Source organism: Megalobrama amblycephala, linkage group LG14, assembly GCF_018812025.1.
Source record: "Megalobrama amblycephala isolate DHTTF-2021 linkage group LG14, ASM1881202v1, whole genome shotgun sequence".
Taxonomy (NCBI): Eukaryota; Metazoa; Chordata; class Actinopteri; order Cypriniformes; family Xenocyprididae; genus Megalobrama; species Megalobrama amblycephala.
Genome location: NC_063057.1, coordinates 52,397,361 through 52,419,404, shown reverse-complemented (window position 1 = coordinate 52,419,404; position 22,044 = coordinate 52,397,361). Strand labels below are relative to the sequence as shown.

The following is a 22,044-nucleotide window of genomic DNA, read 5'->3' as shown; positions in this document are numbered from 1 at the left end:
TGCTGGGCAAGAAGACTAGACAGAAGACACTACTGGACATTTAGCAGACTCCTGATTGAAACTCACTTAAGGTCTCTGACATATTTTACATGATAAAAAGCCTAATGATTCATTACAGAAGCAGGAAGAACATGACAGCAGACAATAGTTAGTACAGGAACTACTCATACACATCATACTGGACATATCAGACACAATTGTACAGTGTTAACAGAGTGCTGAGGCTCTTCAGATTGACACAAACACATATGCGGTATGAAAACACACAGGAGTGGATGATCTGACAAGTTTGAAGCTCGACATTGTGTCCTAAAAAGATGTGACATATCATACATTTGTTCTGCATCATGCAGGGTAGCCCCGCCCACAGTGAAATTTCATTGGTTCAAAATCCTGCTTTCACGTAAGCATCAACTATGTTCTGATTGGTTATGACTGTCGAATCGTGAAGCATTGTTGCTTTCAGAAAATATGAGGACTGAAAATATATTAAGTTGCCACTGGTTTGTTATCGAGCTCTGATTTTTGATTTAACTAGATCTGTTTATTACGGAAGAGGATTAGGGCCAAGCAATAATAAAAATAAAACCATTTTGAGATTAAAGTTGTTAAATTTAGAGAAAAAACTCGTTAAATTTCGAGAAAAAAGTCAAAATAAAATGTTGAGAATAAACTCATTAAATTACGAGAAAAAACTCGTTAAATTTCAAGAAAAAAGTCGAGTTAAAATGTTGAGAATAAACTCGTTAAATTACGAGAAAAAACTCGTTGAATTTCATGAAAAAAGTTGAGATAACATGTTGAGAATAAAGTCATTAAATTACGAGAAAAAAGTAGTTAAATTACGAGAACAAATTTGTTAAATTATGAGAAAAATGTCATTAAATTTCGAGAAAAAAGTCGATGAAATGTTGAGAATAAACTAATATAAATGTTGAGAATAAACTAATTCGGAATTTAACAAATTTTTTCTCATAATGTAATGACTTTATTCTCAACATTTTATCTCGACTTTTTTCTCGAAATTTAACGGCATTTTTTGTTCTCATAATTTAACAACTTTTTTTCTCGTAATTTAATGACTTTATTCTCATAATTTAATGAATTTGTTCTCGTAATTTAACAACTTTTTCTGGTAATTTAATGACTTTATTCTCAACATTTTATCTCGACTTTTCTCGAAATTTAATGCGTTTTTTTCTCGTAATTTAACGAGTTTATTCTCAACATTTTATCTCGACTTTTTTCTCGAAATTTAACTAGTTTTTTTCTCGTAATTTAACGAGTTTATTCTCAACATTTTATCTCTCCTTTTTACTTGAAATTTAACGAGTTTTTTCTTGAAATTTAACAACTTTAATCTCGAGATGGTTTTATTTTTTTATTATTGCTTGGCCCTAATCCTCTTCCGTAGTTTATTGTCATTTGGGTTTAAGCTAATATATTTCTATTGCCATTTTAGATTCTAAGCTCCTGAAAACTAAATATACGTCAAGTTTATTGATTTAAAGGAGTTCAATACAAGAATTTGTGGCATGAAAAAATACACTAGGTTACATGAAATATTTACAATGGATGTGAATGGGAACAATTTTTGGAGGATTTAAAATAGTAATCAACATTATGCCAACATTAAGTGCTGTCGATTGAGTTTAACTTGCACTGAACCGGGAAGTCATTGTACTGGCATTGCTGAAAAGTTGAAACATGGGAATCAACCTTATAAACACAGGATGTTGCATGAGCGTATATGAAGAATATTACAATCCCAGGAAGACTTTGAGTGCAATACATTCATATCACAGAAGGAATCAATGACATCATCTTCTCAATATACATGGTTAGTAATTTCAGTTTTAATCACTGATGATATGATACGTGATATAAGGCACTAGTAAAGAAAGATACTTACATGAACAACCACATAACATCATGTGCAAAGCAACAATATCAGTCATTGTATTCATACGATTTATCATGCATTATTGCTTTCTATGAACAAATAACAGACGAAAATGGTACTAAACTGTGCAACACTTTGCCCATATATTTATTTCTCACAATATATATTCAGCTTATGTAATGGAGTGCTAATATGTTTCCCTGCTTTGCATATATACCACTTCATATAGGATGTCGTATATAAATAAGGTGGTATTAAAGGAACATGTCAGAAATATGTTTCTTGCTTTGCACACTTAATTAGGCAACACGTGTGAGTACATGCAGTCGACAGTCAGCAGAGATATGACGGAACATCTATGTACATAAGTAGCATAGAAAACACATGTGCGGATATCAGAGATGTGTAGGGAATGATGTGAGCTTTATGAACGGAGTGTCACGTTTGAAGAATCATGCCGTGATGTGATATGCTGAAGTTTACTAAACCCTGCAGCCTGTGTAAATATGTGACGCTCTACAAAACTGACAAAACATCAATGTCAACAGCATCCATAACCACAGGATAGAAGACACCGGGGTAATTGTGATATTGATATTGATATTGAGATTTTTTGACATAAGAAACATGTGATTTAACACAAGATGTCCATGTTGAAGTCTGAAGCAAAAGATATTAAAGAGTTAGTTCACCCAAAAATGAAATTTCTGTCATTAATTACTGACTTTCACTCAAATTAAGATATTTTTGATGAAATCTGAGAGCTCTGTGTGACTCCTCCATAGACAGTGATATAACCACCCCTTTCAAGGTCCAGAAAGCTACTAAAGACATCATTAAAATAGTCAACGTGACTGCAGTGGTTCAACCTTAATGTTATGAAGCTACGACAATACTTTTTGTGCACAAAAACAAACAAAAAAAACCTTTATTCAACAATTTCTTCTCTTCTGTGTCTGTTTACATTCAGCACTTCCAGGTTCTACGTCAGAACGCAGAATCATTATTGGCCAGCTCCTGCGTCAGCATCACACGCATGCGTCGTGCTGCTCACGTGAACAGCGTCGGCCAATAATGACTCTGCATTCTGACGTAGAACCTGGAAGCGCTGAATGTAAACAGCGTACATTCTTGTTTTGTTTTTGCATACAAAATGTATTCTCGTCTCTTCATAAAATTTATGTTGAACCACTGCAGTCACATCGACTATTTTAACGATATCTTTAGTACCTTTCTGGACCTTGAAAGTGGTGGTTAATTTGCTGTCTATGAAGGAGTCAGACAGCTCTCGGATTTCATCAAAAATATCTTAATTTGTGTACCGAAGATGAACGAAGGTTTTACGGGCTTGGAACGACATGAGGGTGAGTAATTAATGACAGAATTTTCATTTTTGGGTGAACTGACCCTTTAACCCACTTTAAAATAACAGCACTTCTTAATAATTAAAAGTTAACTCTTTCATTATATCCACTTTATTTTCCAATGCGGAAGCTATTTCCTGTGAATGTCCAAGACTTACAGTTCATTAGTCACAATAGATTGCTGAAGGGATGATGTATTTTTGTAGGCCAAAACCCAAGGCCTTCCATCATCTTGAAGTCAATGGATTTTGCCAAAACATAATATAGTTACAAATTTGTATTAAACTTATCTAGTCTGTATTTACAGCCTCATTGTATTTATAATCACACTCTTGTAAACTATTCTAACCCAAACTTTCAGGGAAAATATTTTTTAAATAAAGACTGAAAGAGTTGTCGGAAGTCATGTGACTGCGGTGCAGTTCGTTTATAGCCTACGTTTGTATTTAGACTTGTTAATTTGTGAAGATTATCATGATGAACAAATCATGTAAGAATCACAAATTTTGTTGGTCGCAGGCCCTATTTTCTGCAGTAATCCAAAAACTAATGGAAAAATCCTTTTGGGATTGTGTCAAGGAAACGGGGCTGAAACTAAAGTATGGGTTGGCCTACAAAAATACGCCATCACTGCAGCGCTCTACAGATAAATAATAACTAGTAGAATAATAAAGTACAGTAAATGGTAAAATAATTTCAGAAACAAACCAGTGTGTTTACGATAACAATGATTAAAATAATATGGAAACAAATGCCAGTTTGCAATATCAATATACAGGCTAAAATAACTGAAAGCGACTGACCCTGGAAGCCTCGACGCATTCAAGTTAAAAATGGTCATGCCTGCTCTCGTGTTAAAAATAAGGTGGTTACTAATTCTGTTATTCGAAAAGGAGTTAAATAATTTTTACTAAACAGTATTTATTAGCTGATGAGTTCAACACTAGTCAACTAGATAATACTGCATGTCCCAAGAAACCAGGGTAACACTTTAGAATACCGTTCCATCATTAATAAATAACTCTCTCTCATTATTCATTTCAGTCATATCCGACTCTTAGTGATTCTATGATTATCTCTCACCATACGTGATAGACTGTCCATGAATTCTCTTGGCAATGTTTTTTCCGGGGTTGGTTGCCAGGTCTTTCCCCAACCCTCCCCATTACATGGCTTGTGACTCACACACACGCATTCACACCTACAGCCAATTTGGCATGTTCAATCCAACTAACTTGCATCTCTTTGGACTGTGTGTGGGAAACCACACTGATACGGGTAGAACTTCACACTGAAAGGACTCCTGGCTCAGACGGGACTCGAACAGACCTTCTTGCCATGAGGCGACAGTGCTACCCACTGAGCCACCGCGCTGCCCGATAAAGAACTACTATTAACTAACAAGAAACTAATTAATGAAGTAATAGCGCTCAGTTGAATGTGGTAGATCACTATTAGCTAATCAATAACTACTATTTTTCTGATACCTCCCAGAGAACTACTAAGAACTACTACACAGCAAAATCCCCAGAGTTAAATCAATTCTGCTCAGAGAACATATCCTCTCTACATAGAGTTAAAATAACACTGAAGCAGAGTTAAAGTTAATAGGATAATATGCTGTTTGTGGAGTTGTTTAATCAGATCTTGAGAGATTGAATGTCTTTTATCTTCAGATGATTTAATCTAAGGCTGTGGCTGGAAGTCCTTTGTAGTTATTGTGTTTCTCTTCAGTGATTATGCTTGTTAATAGCAGGTGTTCATCACTAATGTTGAATCATAACTTAATCACTTAATTATCTCATTAACTTTAACTCTGCTTCAGTGTTACTTTAACACTATATAGAGAGGGACCATATGTACTCTGAGCAGAGTTGATTTAACTCTGGGAACTTTGCTGTGTATATACAGGTTCATAATTTTTGCGAATAATGCATGTTGTATAATTCTAAAGTTTAGATCATGGTAACCCACTAGTTTACTATAGGTGTTACCAAATTTTTATCAAATACCTTACAAAAAACGCAAAAGCTTACAATGACCTCAGTCATTACTAGAGAGCTCTCATGTTTTTCACTTTAGAATACTGATCCAAATAATTAATAATTCCTTCTGAAGGATTTGGTAATACTTGGGTCATTAGTGGGTTACCATGATCTTCACTTTAGAATTAATTATACATTATGCATTATTCACAATAATTATGAATCTGTATATAGTAGTTCTTAATAGTCCTCTGAGAGGTATGAACAAATAGTAGTTATTGATTAGCTAATAGTGAACTACCACATTCGACTAAGTGTTATTACTAATTCATTCGAGTTTCTTTTTAGTTAATAGTAGTTACTAGAATGTTATTAGTGCGTTACTCATTTGTTCATGTGTAGTTATTCATTAATGACGAAACAGTATTCTAAAGTGTTACCGAAATCAGTTAAACAGGCCTACCTCAAACTCTTTTATTTTTTTCTTACAATGATCACAGCAGTGAGAGAATGATCTTTTTTAGAGAGAGTATTAGAGAGTCACTCTGGCTTATTTGTGACTGTATCACAGTTGTTTCTGGTGTCTTCTACCCTGGGGTCTCTTATCATATAGATCATTACAGTAATGATAAAATGAATGTGTTAGTAAGTAAATGTTTGTATCACAGCTCAATATCAGGTCTAGTCACTGGGCGGCAGCCAACACGAGAACCAGCATGTTTAAAACACATGAATAAAGCTGTTTTGCGCATTTTATATTGATATATTATGTCTCTTTATGCCAAATATGAAATGAGGGACCAAACATAATATTGATTTATAATTCACAAATGAATTGCTCAAATTTTGTCAAATTGATTCACAAAGGGGAAAAACATTTAGTAAAATTATGTGTTGGTGATGTTGGCATCATTTGACACAATTTATTTAATTGAAAATTGCTGTATTGTAAAAATTTATATAAAATGTATTGTACTACAAACATGAAATTCTGAGAACCATTTTGAGTGATTAAACTAAAATAAACTGTCCACAAAAATGAATCCATTCCGGTCATTACTGCTCTGTTTGTCCTATTTTTATCCAAAAGTAATGTCCAATTTAGATGCAGAGAACAGATGATACATGTTAATTAAAACTAGCTTGCAAATGAAATGAAAGAGTGAAAATAATGGCAGTGTAAAGAAATCATTATGAAGCATCCTGAAGTTTCCACATGGAAAACCTCAAAGCATTAATAAAGCTTTCAGATGCAGAGAGACGAGCGAAATGATGTCCTGGATACTGGACATTCATTTGACATGATGCAGACATTCATACTGTATGTATGTGAAGTCAGAATTTCAGGAGTTAAATGCAGTACATCTGTGTTTGTGAACAGATGTGAGTTGAATAATTATTCATTTAAATAGGGACATTATGTTTATATACATTTCGCCTAGGGAAATATAATATCATACAATCAGTATCATCATCAGCATATACATGTCACATTGCAACTTCCCATATTTTACCTAATACAATTTAACTTCATAGTCCTACACATCGCTATTATCAGAAAACAGGCTTAATACATTTCAATCACTTAATTCTGTTGTGGGCATGAATTTTTACTTGCCATCTTTACACTATTATTCAGTGTCATATTTCTACTTGACTTCTAGCATTGAGATATTGTATAAAACCAGGATGGACGAAGCCAGAAAAACACACTGCCAACAGTAATAAGGGGAAATACAACATACTGATTGCTCGAGTTGTTTCCAGAAATAAGGCTTGTGATCTGCTTGACGTAACTCAACACAGCGAGGTAAACGCACAGTAAAACAGCCAATCAGGACAGTGAGGTAGATGCTTTCAGTGATGGGTGATTCTGAAACTATATCAATAATCATAAAAGAAATAAAGACACAAACCCTTAGCAACCTTTGTGCTTCAGTGTTTGTACTGCATAAAATGCTTGGAGGAGGAAAGGTGCCATAATCATGACAGAATTTCTACATGTCTACACATTTCCTTTTCACTTTTTAATTAAACCGAGTGAAAAAAGAAAGAAAATTGAAAATGATTTAGCAAAATTTTAAAAAGCTAGAAAAATAACCTGTCACCAGTTTAACCGATTCCATTTTTATATAAAACCTATAATACTTTAAAAAAATAGATATTTAACAATGTTAACCTCAACAGTCAAGTAATTTGTTGTCATTTATAGTTGTTCCCACTGACTACTGAGTTTGTTGACCAAAAAAATAAAAATAATAATAATAATAAAAAAAATAAAAATATAAATTAACAAAATAATCAAGATTTATTCCATGCCCAACTTTCTATGCATGCCATAAAATGTTTTGGTATAGCACATGATCTGCAATGTTTAAACATGACATACTGCTGGTCTGAAGACATATATGTATACATGTTCACGTGTACACACTCACACACACCTGTCCCAGTAGCATGTTGTTGTTTCGGGGGCAAATAAACATCAGGAAGCATCTCACAAATTGTTTGTGCATGTATGATTTCAAGTAAATTGTTTCTACCTCAATGCGCTTCAAAGTATCTTCTTTATCTTCACCACGATATCAAGTTTTCCATGTTTCCTCATTGTTAATTTCCACATTACACAACATGATTCCTTTTGAGGCATTGTACATAATTCCTTAGATAGGAACAAATGAATGCTGTTTAAATGCAAACATGTGAAGTTTGTTTTGTCCCATATAGTGCTGCTCTGGTGAAGGTTCATATTGTCTTTAATGATATTGTGCTGCTTATATATGCAGATCTGCAGGATGGAAAGTCCATATTCATGACTGTACCTGTAAATCAAAAGAGAAGAGAACTCTTATCCATAATACAGTACATTGACAGAACCACATTTATTTTACATTTACTAAAGAAATCCATTATTTCGTTGTCTTTATGAAAGTTGTTTATGACAGTACTATTCTTACATTTAAAATATTTTAAAAGATGTTACTTTATTTTAGCATGACTTGAACACCAAGAAGCCAGGACCAGAACTATTCATTTTAAAATACATAATTTAAACAGTCTTTGTAGAAAGTGTTCTTGCACCAAATTGTAGAGGAAATGAAAACAGTTAATACATTAAGACAGGGTTTTCCAAAGGGGAATTCACATAGTGTAAAAAATACAAGTTAACACTTTATTAATTTATTAATTTCAATGGTCGAAATAAAAATGAAACTCATCAATCCTACATTAAATGTAGTTTTATATTATTTTATCTTTTTTTTTATTTCAATCAGGATTCACATGAAATAATTGAAAAAAAAGGAAGTTGGGAAGCAGTAACACCACAGACAGTAATGTCATGACAGTAACATTACACTCAGCAATGGCATTACTGACAATACTGACGGTAATGGCACCAATAGTAACACCAGAAGAGTAATAACACCTACAGTAAAACCTTAAATATCAACATTACTACTGACTGCAATACCCTCAAGAGTATCACCACCATTAACAGAAAAATCACCATCACTAACAGCATCGACAGTAGCCACTGACAGTAACACCACCGACATTAAAACCACTGACAGTAACACCATCGACAGTAACACCATTGGCAGTAAAACCACTGACAGTAACACCATCGACAGTAAAAACCACTGAGAGTAACACCACTAACAGTACGACCACTGACAGTAACACCATTGATGGTAAAAACCACTGACAGTAACATCATCGACAATAAAACCACTGACAGTAACACCATCGACAATAAAACCACTGACAGTAACACCATCGACAATAAAACCACTGACAGTAACACCATTGATGGTAAAAACCACTGACAGTAACACCATTGATGGTAAAAACCACTGACAGTAACACCATCAACAATAAAACCACTGACAGTAAAACCATTGATGGTAAAAACCACTGACAGTAACACCATCGACAATAAAACCACTGACAGTAACACCATTGATGGTAAAAACCACTTACAGTAACACCATTGACATTAAAACCAATGACAGTAAAAACCACTGACAGTAACACCATTGACATTAAAACCAATGACAGTAACACCATTGACAGTAAAAACCACTTACTGTAACACCATTGACATTAAAACCAATGACAGTGACACCACTGACAGTAACAACATTGAGATTAAAACCAATGACAGTAACACCATTGACATTAAAACCAATGACAGTAACACCATTGACAGTAACACCATCAACAATAAAACCAATGACAGTAACACCATTGATGGTAAAAACACCAGTAACTGACAGTAACACCATCAACAATAAAACCACTGACAGTAAGACCATTGATGGTAAAAACCACTGACAGTAACACCATCGACAATAAAACCACTGTAACACCATTGACATGCAGTAAAACCACTGACAGTAACACCATCGACAGTAAAAACACTGAGAGTAACACCACTAACAGTACGACCACTGACAGTAACACCATTGATGGTAAAAACCACTGACAGTAACACATCACAATAAAACCACTGACAGTAACACCATCGACAATAAAACCACTGACAGTAACACCATCGACAATAAAACCACTGACAGTAAAAATGGTAAAAACCACTGACAGTACAGTAACACCATTGAGATTAAAACCACTGACAGTAACACCATCAACAATAAAACCACTGACAGTAAGACCATTGATGGTAAAAACCACTGACAGTAACACCATCGACAATAAAACCACTGACAGTAACACCATTGATGGTAAAAACCACTGACAGTACACCATTGACGTAACACCATTGACATTAAAACCAATGACAGTTAAAACCAATTAAAACCAATGACAGTGACAGACAGACAGTAAAAACCACTGACAGTAACACCATTGACATTAAAACCAATGACAGTAACACCATTGACAGTAAAAACCACTTACACCATGTAACACCATTGACATTAAAACCAATGACAGTGACACCACTGACAGTAACAACATTGAGATTAAAACCAATGACAGTAACACGATTGACAGTAACACCATTGACATTAAAACCAATGACAGTAACACCATCGACAGTAACACCATCAACAATAAAACCAATGACAGTAACACCATTGATGGTAAAAACCACTTACAGTAACACCATTGAGATTAAAACCATTGACAGTAACACCATTGACATTAAAACCAATGACAGTAACACCACTGACAGTAACACCATTGACAGATTAAAACCAATGACAGTACACCACCATTGACAGTAACACCATTGACAGTAAAACCAATGACAGTGACACCACTGACAGTAACACCATCAACAATAAAACCAATACCAGTTACACCATTGACATTAAAACCAATGACAGTGACACCACTGACAGTAACACCATTGAGATTAAAACCAATGACAGTAACACCATTGACATTAAAACCAATGACAGTAACACCATCGACAGTAACACCATTGAGATTAAAACCAATGACAGTAACACCATTGACAGTAACACCATTGACAGTAAAACCAATGACAGTGACACCACTGACAGTAACACCATTGAGATTAAAACCAATGACAGTACCACCATTGACAGTAACACCATTGACAGTAAAACCAATGACAGTGACACCACTGACAGTAACACCATCAACAATAAAACCAATACCAGTTACACCATTGACATTAAAACCAATGACAGTGACACCACTGACAGTAACACCATTGAGATTAAAACCAATGACAGTAACACCATTGACAGTAAAACCAATGACAGTGACACCACTGACAGTAACACCATTGACATTAAAACCAATGACAGTAACACCATCGACAGTAACACCATTGACAGTACAACCAATGACAGTAACACCATCGACAGTAACACCATTGACAGTAAAACCAATGACAGTGACACCACTGACAGTAACACCATTGACATTAAAACCAATGACAGTAACACCATCGACAGTAACACCATTGACAGTAAAACCAATGACAGTGACACCACTGACAGTAACACCATCAACAATAAAACCAATGACAGTAACACCATTGATGGTAAAAACCACTTACAGTAACACCATTGAGATTAAAACCATTGACAGTAACACCACTGACATTAAAACCAATGACAGTGACACCACTGACAGTAACACCATTGACATTAAAACCAATGACAGTAACACCATCGACAGTAACACCATTGACAGTAAAACCAATGACAGTGACACCACTGACAGTAACACCATCAACAATAAAACCAATGACAGTAACACCATTGATGGTAAAAACCACTTACAGTAACACCATTGACATTAAAACCAATGACATTAAAACCAATGACATTAAAACCACTGACAGTAACACCATTGACAGTAAAACCAACAACAGTAATGGCACTGACAGTAACACTACTACTGCACACTTAACAACACCATTCAAATTGGCCATTTAAAAAAATCTATTATTTAAAGGTGCTCTAAGTGATGTCACGCGTTTTTAGGCCAAAACATTTTTTGTCACATACAGCAAACATCTCCTCACTATCCGCTAGCTGTCTGTACCCTGAACACACTGTAAAAAAACACAGTCTCTGTAGTCGCCACAAGCTCCGAAAACGGCAATAAAAACAATCTGGTGCAGCCTGGACCACAAAACATAATAAACATGCTCCAGCCAATAACCGACAAGAATGATTTTAAATGCGCGTTCATGACTGTTTCAGGAAGCACGGAGGGAAAGGGGAGGAGGAGGAGGAGGAGGAGGGAGGGTCTAGCTAGCCTCTGTTTTGTTTGACAACACTTTGAACGTCAACAGGAAGTTACTCCACCCAGGATCACTTAGAGAACCTTTAAGACCAAAACGTAACATGTAGATGTTACTCAGTGATGGGTCAGTATCTACCAAAGAGGTCTGTCATACCTGAAGAAAGCTACCCACTAGCATTCTCATTCATCTTAACTTCAAGTCTTTTGTGACTAATTGTGACTTGTGGGCGCTAAGTTATGGCTCTTTTAATCAAATTACCTGAGCCATTAATGCTATGTGGATAATGGCTCTGAGCCGCAGAAATGTCATGACACTGATTGGCTGATGGCATCAAAAGAGCATGCAATCTTAAACATTTCCATCCTTTTGATGCTTTTATATTGCAGTAACATCATTGAATTAATTTCTGGCAAAGATACTACATTATACAACACATCTTTTGGCTATATTTATTGCTTTATTAACTGTGAAAATGTCTGATTATATAGCACTGACATATTTCCATTCTCCTAAAAAAATAAATATTTAAAAGATTATTTATATTATTAAACATTAAATATGTATACTGAAATTATTAAATATTAGCATTATTAAATATTCATTATAAGATCATACATATCATAGTCATAATTATTTGTCATAATTAAAAAATGTGTAGCAATTGTAGAATGATCCAGCTATATTAGCCTTTCTTCCATGTTCTGTATAAAATCACATGTATCACAAATCTTTCTTAACCTGAGTATCTAGATGGGAAACTCTCAAATACTAGAGTATAGCAGAATGTTGAGTTTGATAGTGTGTCATTTCTCATGCCCTTGAGAGTGCAAATCTGAACCCATATGTTCTCTCATCATTTTAGGATCTCAACTCCTGTATCACTAAATTTCTATACCCATGAGAAATGTACATCTTCTGGAATGATTTTTTTAGAATGTCCTGTCCACAATAATGGTTCTCAGGAACATCTAATTGTAAATCTCCAAAATTTGACTATTTGAAATGTATGATGAATACACAAAAAAATAAAAAATAAAATAATATTAAAAAATCAGCAGTCAATCGGGAATAGCTTAAGAACTTAGGCCCAGTTTAATAGACAAGGCTTAGCCAGTGGCAGGTTGCATAAACTGCTTAGACTAGTCTTACAAGTTAGTCATGTTATTTTTTTTCTTCAAGATGAGTCATAATTTTAAAATTAAAGTCAGTTACATAAAATGGTAGATTGGTCTAATTTGAATCTGAAAAGTAACTGATTAGCCCTAACTAACTGCTAGTTGGTCAGACTAGTTCTTAAGCCACAGGGGCTGTTTCTCAATTCCAAGAATGCAGAGAACGGACTTGCCTTCTCATGGAGTCCTGTCTTGCCAGGTGACCTTGAAAGAATAAACTCGGAAGGATGCGAGGACACAGAACGCATCATTTGAGAATTGAGACGTGCTGGGATCTTGTTGCTCAACTGACCGTCCCAGCATCTTATAAGTGGCTAATGCACAATAAATACAACATAACATCACAAACAAATGTCATGACCTAGCTATTAAAAGATTTCTTTCATATTATTATAGACATTGTTTTCATATAATTTTAGATCTTTTTATTTCACCGCGTGTATTTATGAAAATGAGTAGCCTTTGTGTTACATGCTTTATCAATGTTAAGATTATTTTTTATATTCCAATAAAAATACTGCAGGCTTTCTTCAGATTATCACTTTATTTAAATTAAGCAAAACAAACGGATATGCGAGCTTGTAGCGGGAATCTCATAAGTGAGAACGAGAACTTTAAAGCTTGCAGGCTTCCGTATGTCGACCGCCCGCAGCGTCTTCTGGGTTTTTTAATGGTTCGATTCTCTCAAGTCTGCATTCAATGCATCCTCGATATCAAGAATACATCCAGGTACTTTCATGCATCCTCTGTTCTTGCGTTCTTGAGTATTGGAACTGAACTTCGACGGTTGATGATGACGTAGAGCGAGAACACAAGGATGCAAGATCGCTGAAGAACGCATATTGAGAAACAGCCAGGCTGTGTCCAAAATCACCCCTATATCCCTTAAATAGGGCACTATTTGAGGGGACAGCCATTTGAGTGGTGTCTGAAATCATAGTGGACGTTATCGAGTGCACTTAATCAATCCCACAATGCATCGCAATAACAAGTGTACAACTGATGTATGCTGAATATCAATTGTATACCCATACAATACATCAGCTGAATACCCATAATGCACTGTGAGAGTCAGGCGGCAAATGAATTCCTGTGACTGATCAGAAGATGGCGCCTGCAAGTTGAATCATCCATCCATCCATTTTCCAAACCACTGGTTCAATATGGGTACAGTGTAATATCATACACATACATTCATTTTTAACTGATTATTAAATTGTTTAATTACGGTTTATACATGCTAGTTTCCATGACAGAGTTCAAGATAAATCTTTTCGCCTTACTAGTGGTTAAGTAGCTTTTATAAATGTGCCTTAGCAAAAAAAACATTACCGACTGTGACTACAGTCGTTCTACCTTAATATTATAAAGCGACAAAAATACTTTTGTGTGCCAAAAAACAAAATAGCGACTTTTCAACAATCTCTAGTGATGGCCGATTTCAAAACACTGCTTCAGAGCTTTACTAATCGAATCAGTGGTTCGGAGCGCCAAAGTCATGTGATTTCAGCAGTTTGATGCGCGATCCGAATCACTTATTCAAAACAAAAGATTCAAAAAGCACTGAAGCAGTGTTTTGAAATCGACCATCACTAGATATTGTTGAAAAGTCGTTATTTTGGCGCACAAACGTTTTCTCGTCACTTTATAATATTAAGGTAGAACCACTATAGTCATTGAACTGATTTAAATACGTTTTGAGTACCTTTTTGGATCTTGAGAAGTTCAGTGACATTGCTGGCAATAGAGACCTCACTGAGCCATCAGATTTCATCAAAAATATCTTAATTTGTGCTCCGAAGATGAACGAAGGTCTTAGGGACTTAGGGAAGGTCTTAGAACGACATGAGGGTGAGTAATAAATGACATTATTTTCATTTTTGGGTGAAATAACCCTTTAACTACGACTTTTCCCTCAATAAACTCCTAATTTACTGCTAATTAGTTAGTAAGATAGTTAAGTTTAGGTATTGGGTAGGATTGAGAATGTAGAATAAGGTCATGCAGAATAATAATCGAGTAATATGCAAGCTAATAAGCAACTAGTTAAAAGACCCTAAAATAAAGTGTTACCAACTTCTGGCAGACCGCCTTCTGTATTCAAGTTACAATAAAAAAAAAAAAAAGGAACTTTTCCGTAAGTTGAATAGGGAAGGCGTAGGACGTAGCATAAGCTTTTTGAACTGCGAGAGGCACTGAGCTATCTTCCTAAGTTGAATACGGAAGGCGGTCTGGCAAAAGCTAGATATTTTACTTCATAACTTGTTAAATATGGATTTTTTTTTTTTACACAAATGCATCGTATGTTTATGATAGATGGATGTGGATGGAGGCACTTTCTTCAGGTCATATTCGTTGGTCTCGCTCACTGCCATTATAAAGCTCGGACGCATCAGGATATTTATAAATATATCTCAGATTGTGTTCGTCAGAAAGAAGAAAGGCATATACACCTAGGATGGCTTGAGGGTGAGTAAAGCTTGGGGTCATTTTCATTTTAAAGTGAACTAATCCTTTAACCCTTGTCTGTGAAACTGGGCATACAAGTTTGAGTTAGAGGTTCAGAGGAAACCCTGTCTTAGAAATATCAACACTGTGCTGCTGTGCAACCATGTAAATATCAGCCAGAGCTAAAGCCATGCTGTTTCATTTGCACTGCAACAACAACTGCAGTGAGCCACAAAGTCACGCTGACCTATTCAACACCTGTGAGCTGTAACACAAGCCAATAGCACGAGTGCCACACATGACAACAGCATTACACAGTCATTCTTATTGTGTCTTGCTCACCATATTTTCCAGCAGAAAAAAAAATCCTGTTCCAGTCAGTGTGTATTCAGATCCTTAGAATATTAAGCAACTGAGTCTCGTCTGTAAGGGCAGGTAACATTCATCCAAAACAAAGACCTCTATATAAACTCAATTGATAATAAATTGCAAATGTGTTCAATATAACAAATATATATATTTAATTTCTAGACCATTTTAATTCATTGGCATATCTGTTCTTCATATGTGGAGTAACATATCAAATTAATGAAAGTATCTAAATCCTTTAATTGAATTTAATTGATGTTTGTTTGTTTTTTCCTTAATGCAATTCCTCCACAAATTGTAATATTCTAAAACAGAATTTGGTGGCAAGAAATACTACATTAAGGCAATTCTAAGATGTGTGTGTCATGTGTACTTGTCAATCAACATTAGAGCGCCACCCTCAGGCTGAATAAAGCAACCGCTGCCAAAAGTGTTTCTGCATGTTCAGCGATTAGAATATTACAGAAAGTTAATCATAAACTACCACTAAGACCCAGAATCTACCCTACCTAAATTTACAGTCAGGAGCTACTGGTATTAAGGTCTAATATTTCTGGGCCAAGAGGACGTATATGAGAGTCACATGATGGCCACTGATCAACTGTAAGTGCCAAAGGTTCCTGGATTATGAAAGTATCCACAGCTTGAAATAACATGACCTTTGCTGAAGTTAATGTGACAGTCAAGAGAGTTTGTGTGTGTAAAATCTATAAGCAGAACACACAATACAAGATGGCATGGTGGGTTTCTCTACGTCACTCTTATTTCTGTCTTATTTCCATGCGAGCAGACCAGCATTCTGTCATAAAACATTAAACACATATGAACAATGCAACACAGCAATGTTAAAGTGGGTCAGGAAATACCTCCACTCTCCTCATGTAACCTGACACAGCCGGTTCAACAGCTGCGGTGGAATGACATTACGTTCTTAAAAATATATATTTTAAAAAGATCTATTTAGGAATTCAAGCACACTTAATATGTAGTAATCAACATTATTTATGCATTGCACTTCTCTCAGTAATTAAATAATATCTCCATTTAATTTAAAAATGAATTTGCATATTTAGGAGAAAGACTCTTTCACAATATCTATCTATGAAACTAGTTTGTGTGGGAGTTGGATTGATACATGAGAACACATTTGTTTTTCCCCAATGAATCTTATCTATGATAACTAGATAACTACGTATCAGAAAGATTACAGACATTTACGCAATATTGGACGCAATATTATATTATAGTAGTTAGAATTTATAAATAATGTGGAAAAAATAACTAAAATCGAAAATCCTGCCTGAAATCAGTAGAATTTATTGTACACTGACTGTATTGTTTATGTATTGACTTTATTTTTTATATGAGATTATATTCACCAGCAAACACTGAATCTGAATCGTTCCTTGAACTGTATGCTTTAGTTTAAGGTCAATTATTACACAAAGGATATTGACAAAAGATATAAAAACAAGCACATACCGCCCCCTAGTGTGGACAAAGAACACATACAGAAAGTCTGCAGAATCATTTGTTTTGTAGTTATACTGTAGATCTAGAATGAAAACCCTAGCTTTGTTATCTGCATAAGCTTTTTTTAACAGCTAGGCTATATTTATAGACCTGTGTCATATTGATGTGTAATTTGAGTCATGTGCTTCTTGCTTCCTACATGAATACAGGAAATAATAGTTTAGGATGTGATATTATAGCGTATAAAAGACGTCTTTCAGAACTACCCTGCAAACCATTACATGAAAAAGTTTTTTGGTAACACTTTACAATAAGGTTCATTAGTTAACTACATTAGTTAACATGAACTAATAATGAACTGCACTTCTACAGCATTTATTGTTAATCTTAATTTCAACATTTACTAATACATTCTTAAAATCTTGTTAACATTAGTTATTGCACTGTGAACTAACATGAACAATAAACAACTGTATTTTCATTAACGTTAAAGAATTAGTAAATACAGTAACAAATGTATCGCTCATGGTTAGTTTGTGTTAGTTAATACTTTAACTAATGAACCTTATTGTAAAGTGTTACCAGTTTTTTTAAGTTGCTTTTTGCCAAATTCACATTTACACACTGCAAAAAAAATGCTTTTCTTACTCAGTTTTTGTCTTGTTTCTAGTCCAAATACCTAAAAATTCTTATATCATTAGCATTTCCTAGACAAGTAAAAATGATTGTCTTGTTTTCAGAAAAAAATAAGTGAGATTTTCCTTAAAGCAAGCAAAATAATCTTGTTTTTTTTTTTGTTTTTTGCTTTTTTTCTTACCCCATTTTGCTTGTTTTAAGGAAAAACTCACTTAATTTTGACTTATTTTTCTGAAAACAAGACAATTATTTTGACTTGTCTAGAAAATGCTAATGATATAAGAATTTTTAGATATTTGGACTAGAAACAAGACAAATCTCTAAGAAAAGCATTTTTTACAGTGCAGATCCAAATATTACAATTCTAGACCTCACTTTATTATGAATGAAACTGAGCAATATCTGTATCAATTACATTGTCTAAAAACAAAATATTATCTGTTTTAAGTTATTTTTTGTTTTTAGTGACATGTAATTCTCAAAATCTATTAATATTTCCAGTTTATATAATTGGCTAAATAATGACAAGCCTAAAAGTATTGCATTCATATTTATTATAAATATTATACACTATTATAAATATTTCTCAGAAATGGCTAATTCTAATATGGACAAAGTTATGTTTTGATGGATGTTTAGTGTTACATACCTCATCCTGTCTGAACTCTTCTTGTTAATGTGAAAATCCATTTAAAGGAGCGGAACTTCACGTGGTGTGAATCTTTCCATTTTCAGTTAGTCCATTATTGACATTGCAAGAGTTGATAATCCAGCCAATAGGCGGGCGACTTTTTCTTCCTCACAGTGACGTCATAATGAATCCTTTTTGTGCTGAATTCGTGATCCCCTCTTGATGCTGTTGCAGAGCAGAAATGTAGATGTTTCTCCATTTTGTGGGATGTGGGCTATCGTGTTACACTGTATTCACATGAAACATTGGATGAGCCTCTGTAGCCTCGTTTCTTTCAACTAGGCCTAATAAGAAGGTAAACTGCCTATCTGAGGGTTGATAATTGACTTAATTAATGATAGAATGTTCCTTTTTTATATATATAATAAAAGCACCAGAAACCATCTTTCACGTGAGTAAATTAAGGAAACAATAATAGCACAATAATGTCTCCAGAACCGTCTGGAAAGTTGCTATGGAAACACATTTAGTCTCTTAAAGGCTGCAGTTACCAACTCTGCCCGCTAGATAACGCTATTGTATTGTAAAAAAAAAAAAAAAAAAAAAAAAAGAAAAAGAAAGAAAAGAAAAGAAAAAAGACCTCGTGTCCAGAATTGAGCGCACATTGTTTGAAATCGAGCTTCTGCTAATTCATTCCACGCGCATCTGTTGATAATATGAAGAAATAAAGAAGCTTACAACAAATGTTGCTAATCTATCCCTGCAGTGCTTCTACATAGTGCGAATAAAGTTATCAAGTAATTTTAAGATGCCATAACCTTTCAATGCTAACTGATATTATTATGACACCACCTGAAAAAATGCAGTATGCTCTTTATAATGCTTAATAATCTCAAATCTGGTTTCAATATAATCACGGAGATATGTATTGCTCAGATTTCAAAATTACGCATAGCCAGTAAAAAAAAAAAAAAATGTAAAAATAATAACAATGCCATTATTAAATAAGTTGGGGTAAGTCGTTTTCCAAATGACCTTGCAGTTCTGTCCTCTTTAGGAAAAAAAACAACAACAACAAGATATATATTTTGGTCCTACTATTTCTCTCCAAATACGCAAACTGTAGCCTATATGTAAACTTCTTTACTGTCTGTCAGCGAATTTGTTTTTGGAAAAACTAACCGAAATTTGAGTATACTAATAAAGTGCTACACATTTAATTGAGCTTGCTTATATATAATAGCATACGTTATGTATTTTTTTATTTTTTTTTAATAATCTTGCGTCTAGTCTACGTCTCGCGCGCGCGCGCTTCGATGATCGACGATCACAACAATGGAAGACAGTTTAGAAAACAGTAAAATCCACTGTCGTAGTTTCCAAATGAAGTGTTCCTCGCAGATTATTAGACATCTACTCAAGCCGGCGCGAGGGGGTGAGGATGTACTCGTGCGCTTCTTTGGGTGAATAACTGCTGGCTTTCTACATTCATACATCAGTAAGCTTCCCTGCGTATGCTTTATGTGGGCTGCAGTTGGTGTACTTGACCGAATCTCCATCTTCGGAATCCAAATAGTCTGATTTGGAAAGGGACGCTTTGCTTTCACTCCTTTTAAATTCACCAAACGTGGTTTGCTGCTGACCGCACGTTACGTGCGTGTACTGCATCTGCTCCTCGTGCTCGGTCTCCCTGTGGTAGAAGTAATTGAAATTGGACACGATGACGGGCACTGGAAGAGCAATGGTGAGAACACCAGCAATGGCACACAAAGAGCCCACTATTTTGCCACCAATTGTGACTGGGCACATGTCCCCGTAGCCTACAGTTGTCATGGAAACCACTGCCCACCAAAAGGCATCGGGGATGCTGCTGAACCCCGAGTCGGGGTCGTCCGTCTCGGCGAAATACACGGCGCTGGAGAACAATATAACTCCAATAAAAAGGAAGAATATGAGGAGACCCAGTTCCCGCATGCTCGCTTGAAGTGTCTTGCCTAGAATCTGAAGCCCCTTTGAGTGTCTAGAAAGCTTAAATATGCGGAACACCCGCACCAAGCGAATGACCCTCAGGATGGCCAGAGACATCGCCTGCTGGCCGTTGCCCTGATGCTCGGCCAACTCCAGACCCAAGGTGATGAAGTAGGGAATAATGGCCACGATGTCGATTGTGTTCATGATATTCTTAAAGAAAGCGGGCTTACTTGGGCACGCGAGAAACCTCACGAGCAGTTCAAAGGAGAACCATATTATACAAAGGGTCTCCACAATAAAAAACGGGTCTGTGAAGGGATTGGGCTTCTTTAAACTAGCAGTTCCATTGAAAGCGAGGTGCTCCTCATACATTTTCCCGTCCTCCCTAAACTCAGGTAAAGTCTCCAAGCAGAATATGACAATGGATATCAAAATGACGAGCACTGAGACTATTGCGATGCCCCTTGCGGGTCCAGAGCTCTCAGGGTACTCGAACAGCAGCCAGACCTGCCTCTGGAACTCGTTTTCTGGCAAAGGTCGCTCTTCCTCCTTGATGAAGCCCTCGTCCTCTTTAAAATTCTCAATGACCTCTTCTCCCAACTCGTAGAATTTGATCTCCTCCATAAAGATGTCCACAGGAACATTGACGGGTCTCCTCAGCCTCCCTCCAGACTGATAGTAGTAGAGGATGGCATCAAAACTCGGTCGGTTCCTGTCAAAAAAGTACTCGTTCCTTAGAGGGTCGAAGAAGCGCATTCGTTTCCTGGGGTCACCGAGTAAGGTGGCAGGGAATTGCGCGAGGGTTTTCAATTGGGTTTCGAAGCGCAGTCCGGAGATGTTGATAACCACCCGCTCGCAGCACTCCTGGTCTGCCCGTTCAGGGTCGTAAACATCTTGGGACAGGGCTGCCAATGCCACAGTCTCTTCGAGGTTCTCCCCGGGCACCACAGTCATGTTTGTCCCCTCAAAAGGGCGAGTCGTTTTCGCGCCCCGGTCCTCGCGCTGTTGGTGGAAAACGGTCAGAGCACTTGTAGAGCGGCGCGTGTCGCGTCACTTCGCGCGCATTTTCCTCACAGAGTTTTTTCCTCATTCCCTCCCCAAGCGGAGACTGGCAGTCTGGACGATTGGCTGTCACATTCACAGCATTTTAAGCAGCAATGCCCTCCCTCACTCCCTCTCTCGCTCCGAGCTCTATGGCAAGCCGGAGTAGCATTTATTCCTTTAAACAAATTAGTATTTATTAAGGAGTCCAATAGAGACAACGATAGGCTATGTCACTTTCATTAGGAACTATTCAAGATGTGTATGAATGAATGTTTTTTGCAATATTTCTAGCTGAATAGG

The 22,044-nt window shown here is 35.9% G+C and overlaps 2 protein-coding genes across 2 annotated transcripts in view; both read right to left on the bottom strand.

The window, feature by feature from the left end:
* Positions 1–19,296, bottom strand: part of kcna1b (potassium voltage-gated channel, shaker-related subfamily, member 1b) — a 33,980-nt gene extending 14,684 nt beyond the window's left edge. The window contains exon 1 of the mRNA XM_048154985.1: positions 18,748–19,296. The gene's annotated coding sequence lies outside the window, so the exon portion shown is untranslated. The remainder of the gene's footprint in view (positions 1–18,747) is intronic.
* A 144-nt stretch (positions 19,297–19,440) lies between these two features.
* Positions 19,441–21,948, bottom strand: LOC125244759 (shaker-related potassium channel tsha2). The gene has a single exon (XM_048154990.1). The coding sequence runs from the start codon at positions 21,652–21,654 to the stop codon at positions 20,218–20,220; it is 1,437 nt and encodes a 478-aa protein (XP_048010947.1). The 5' UTR covers positions 21,655–21,948; the 3' UTR covers positions 19,441–20,217.
* Positions 21,949–22,044: the final 96 nt, after the last annotated feature.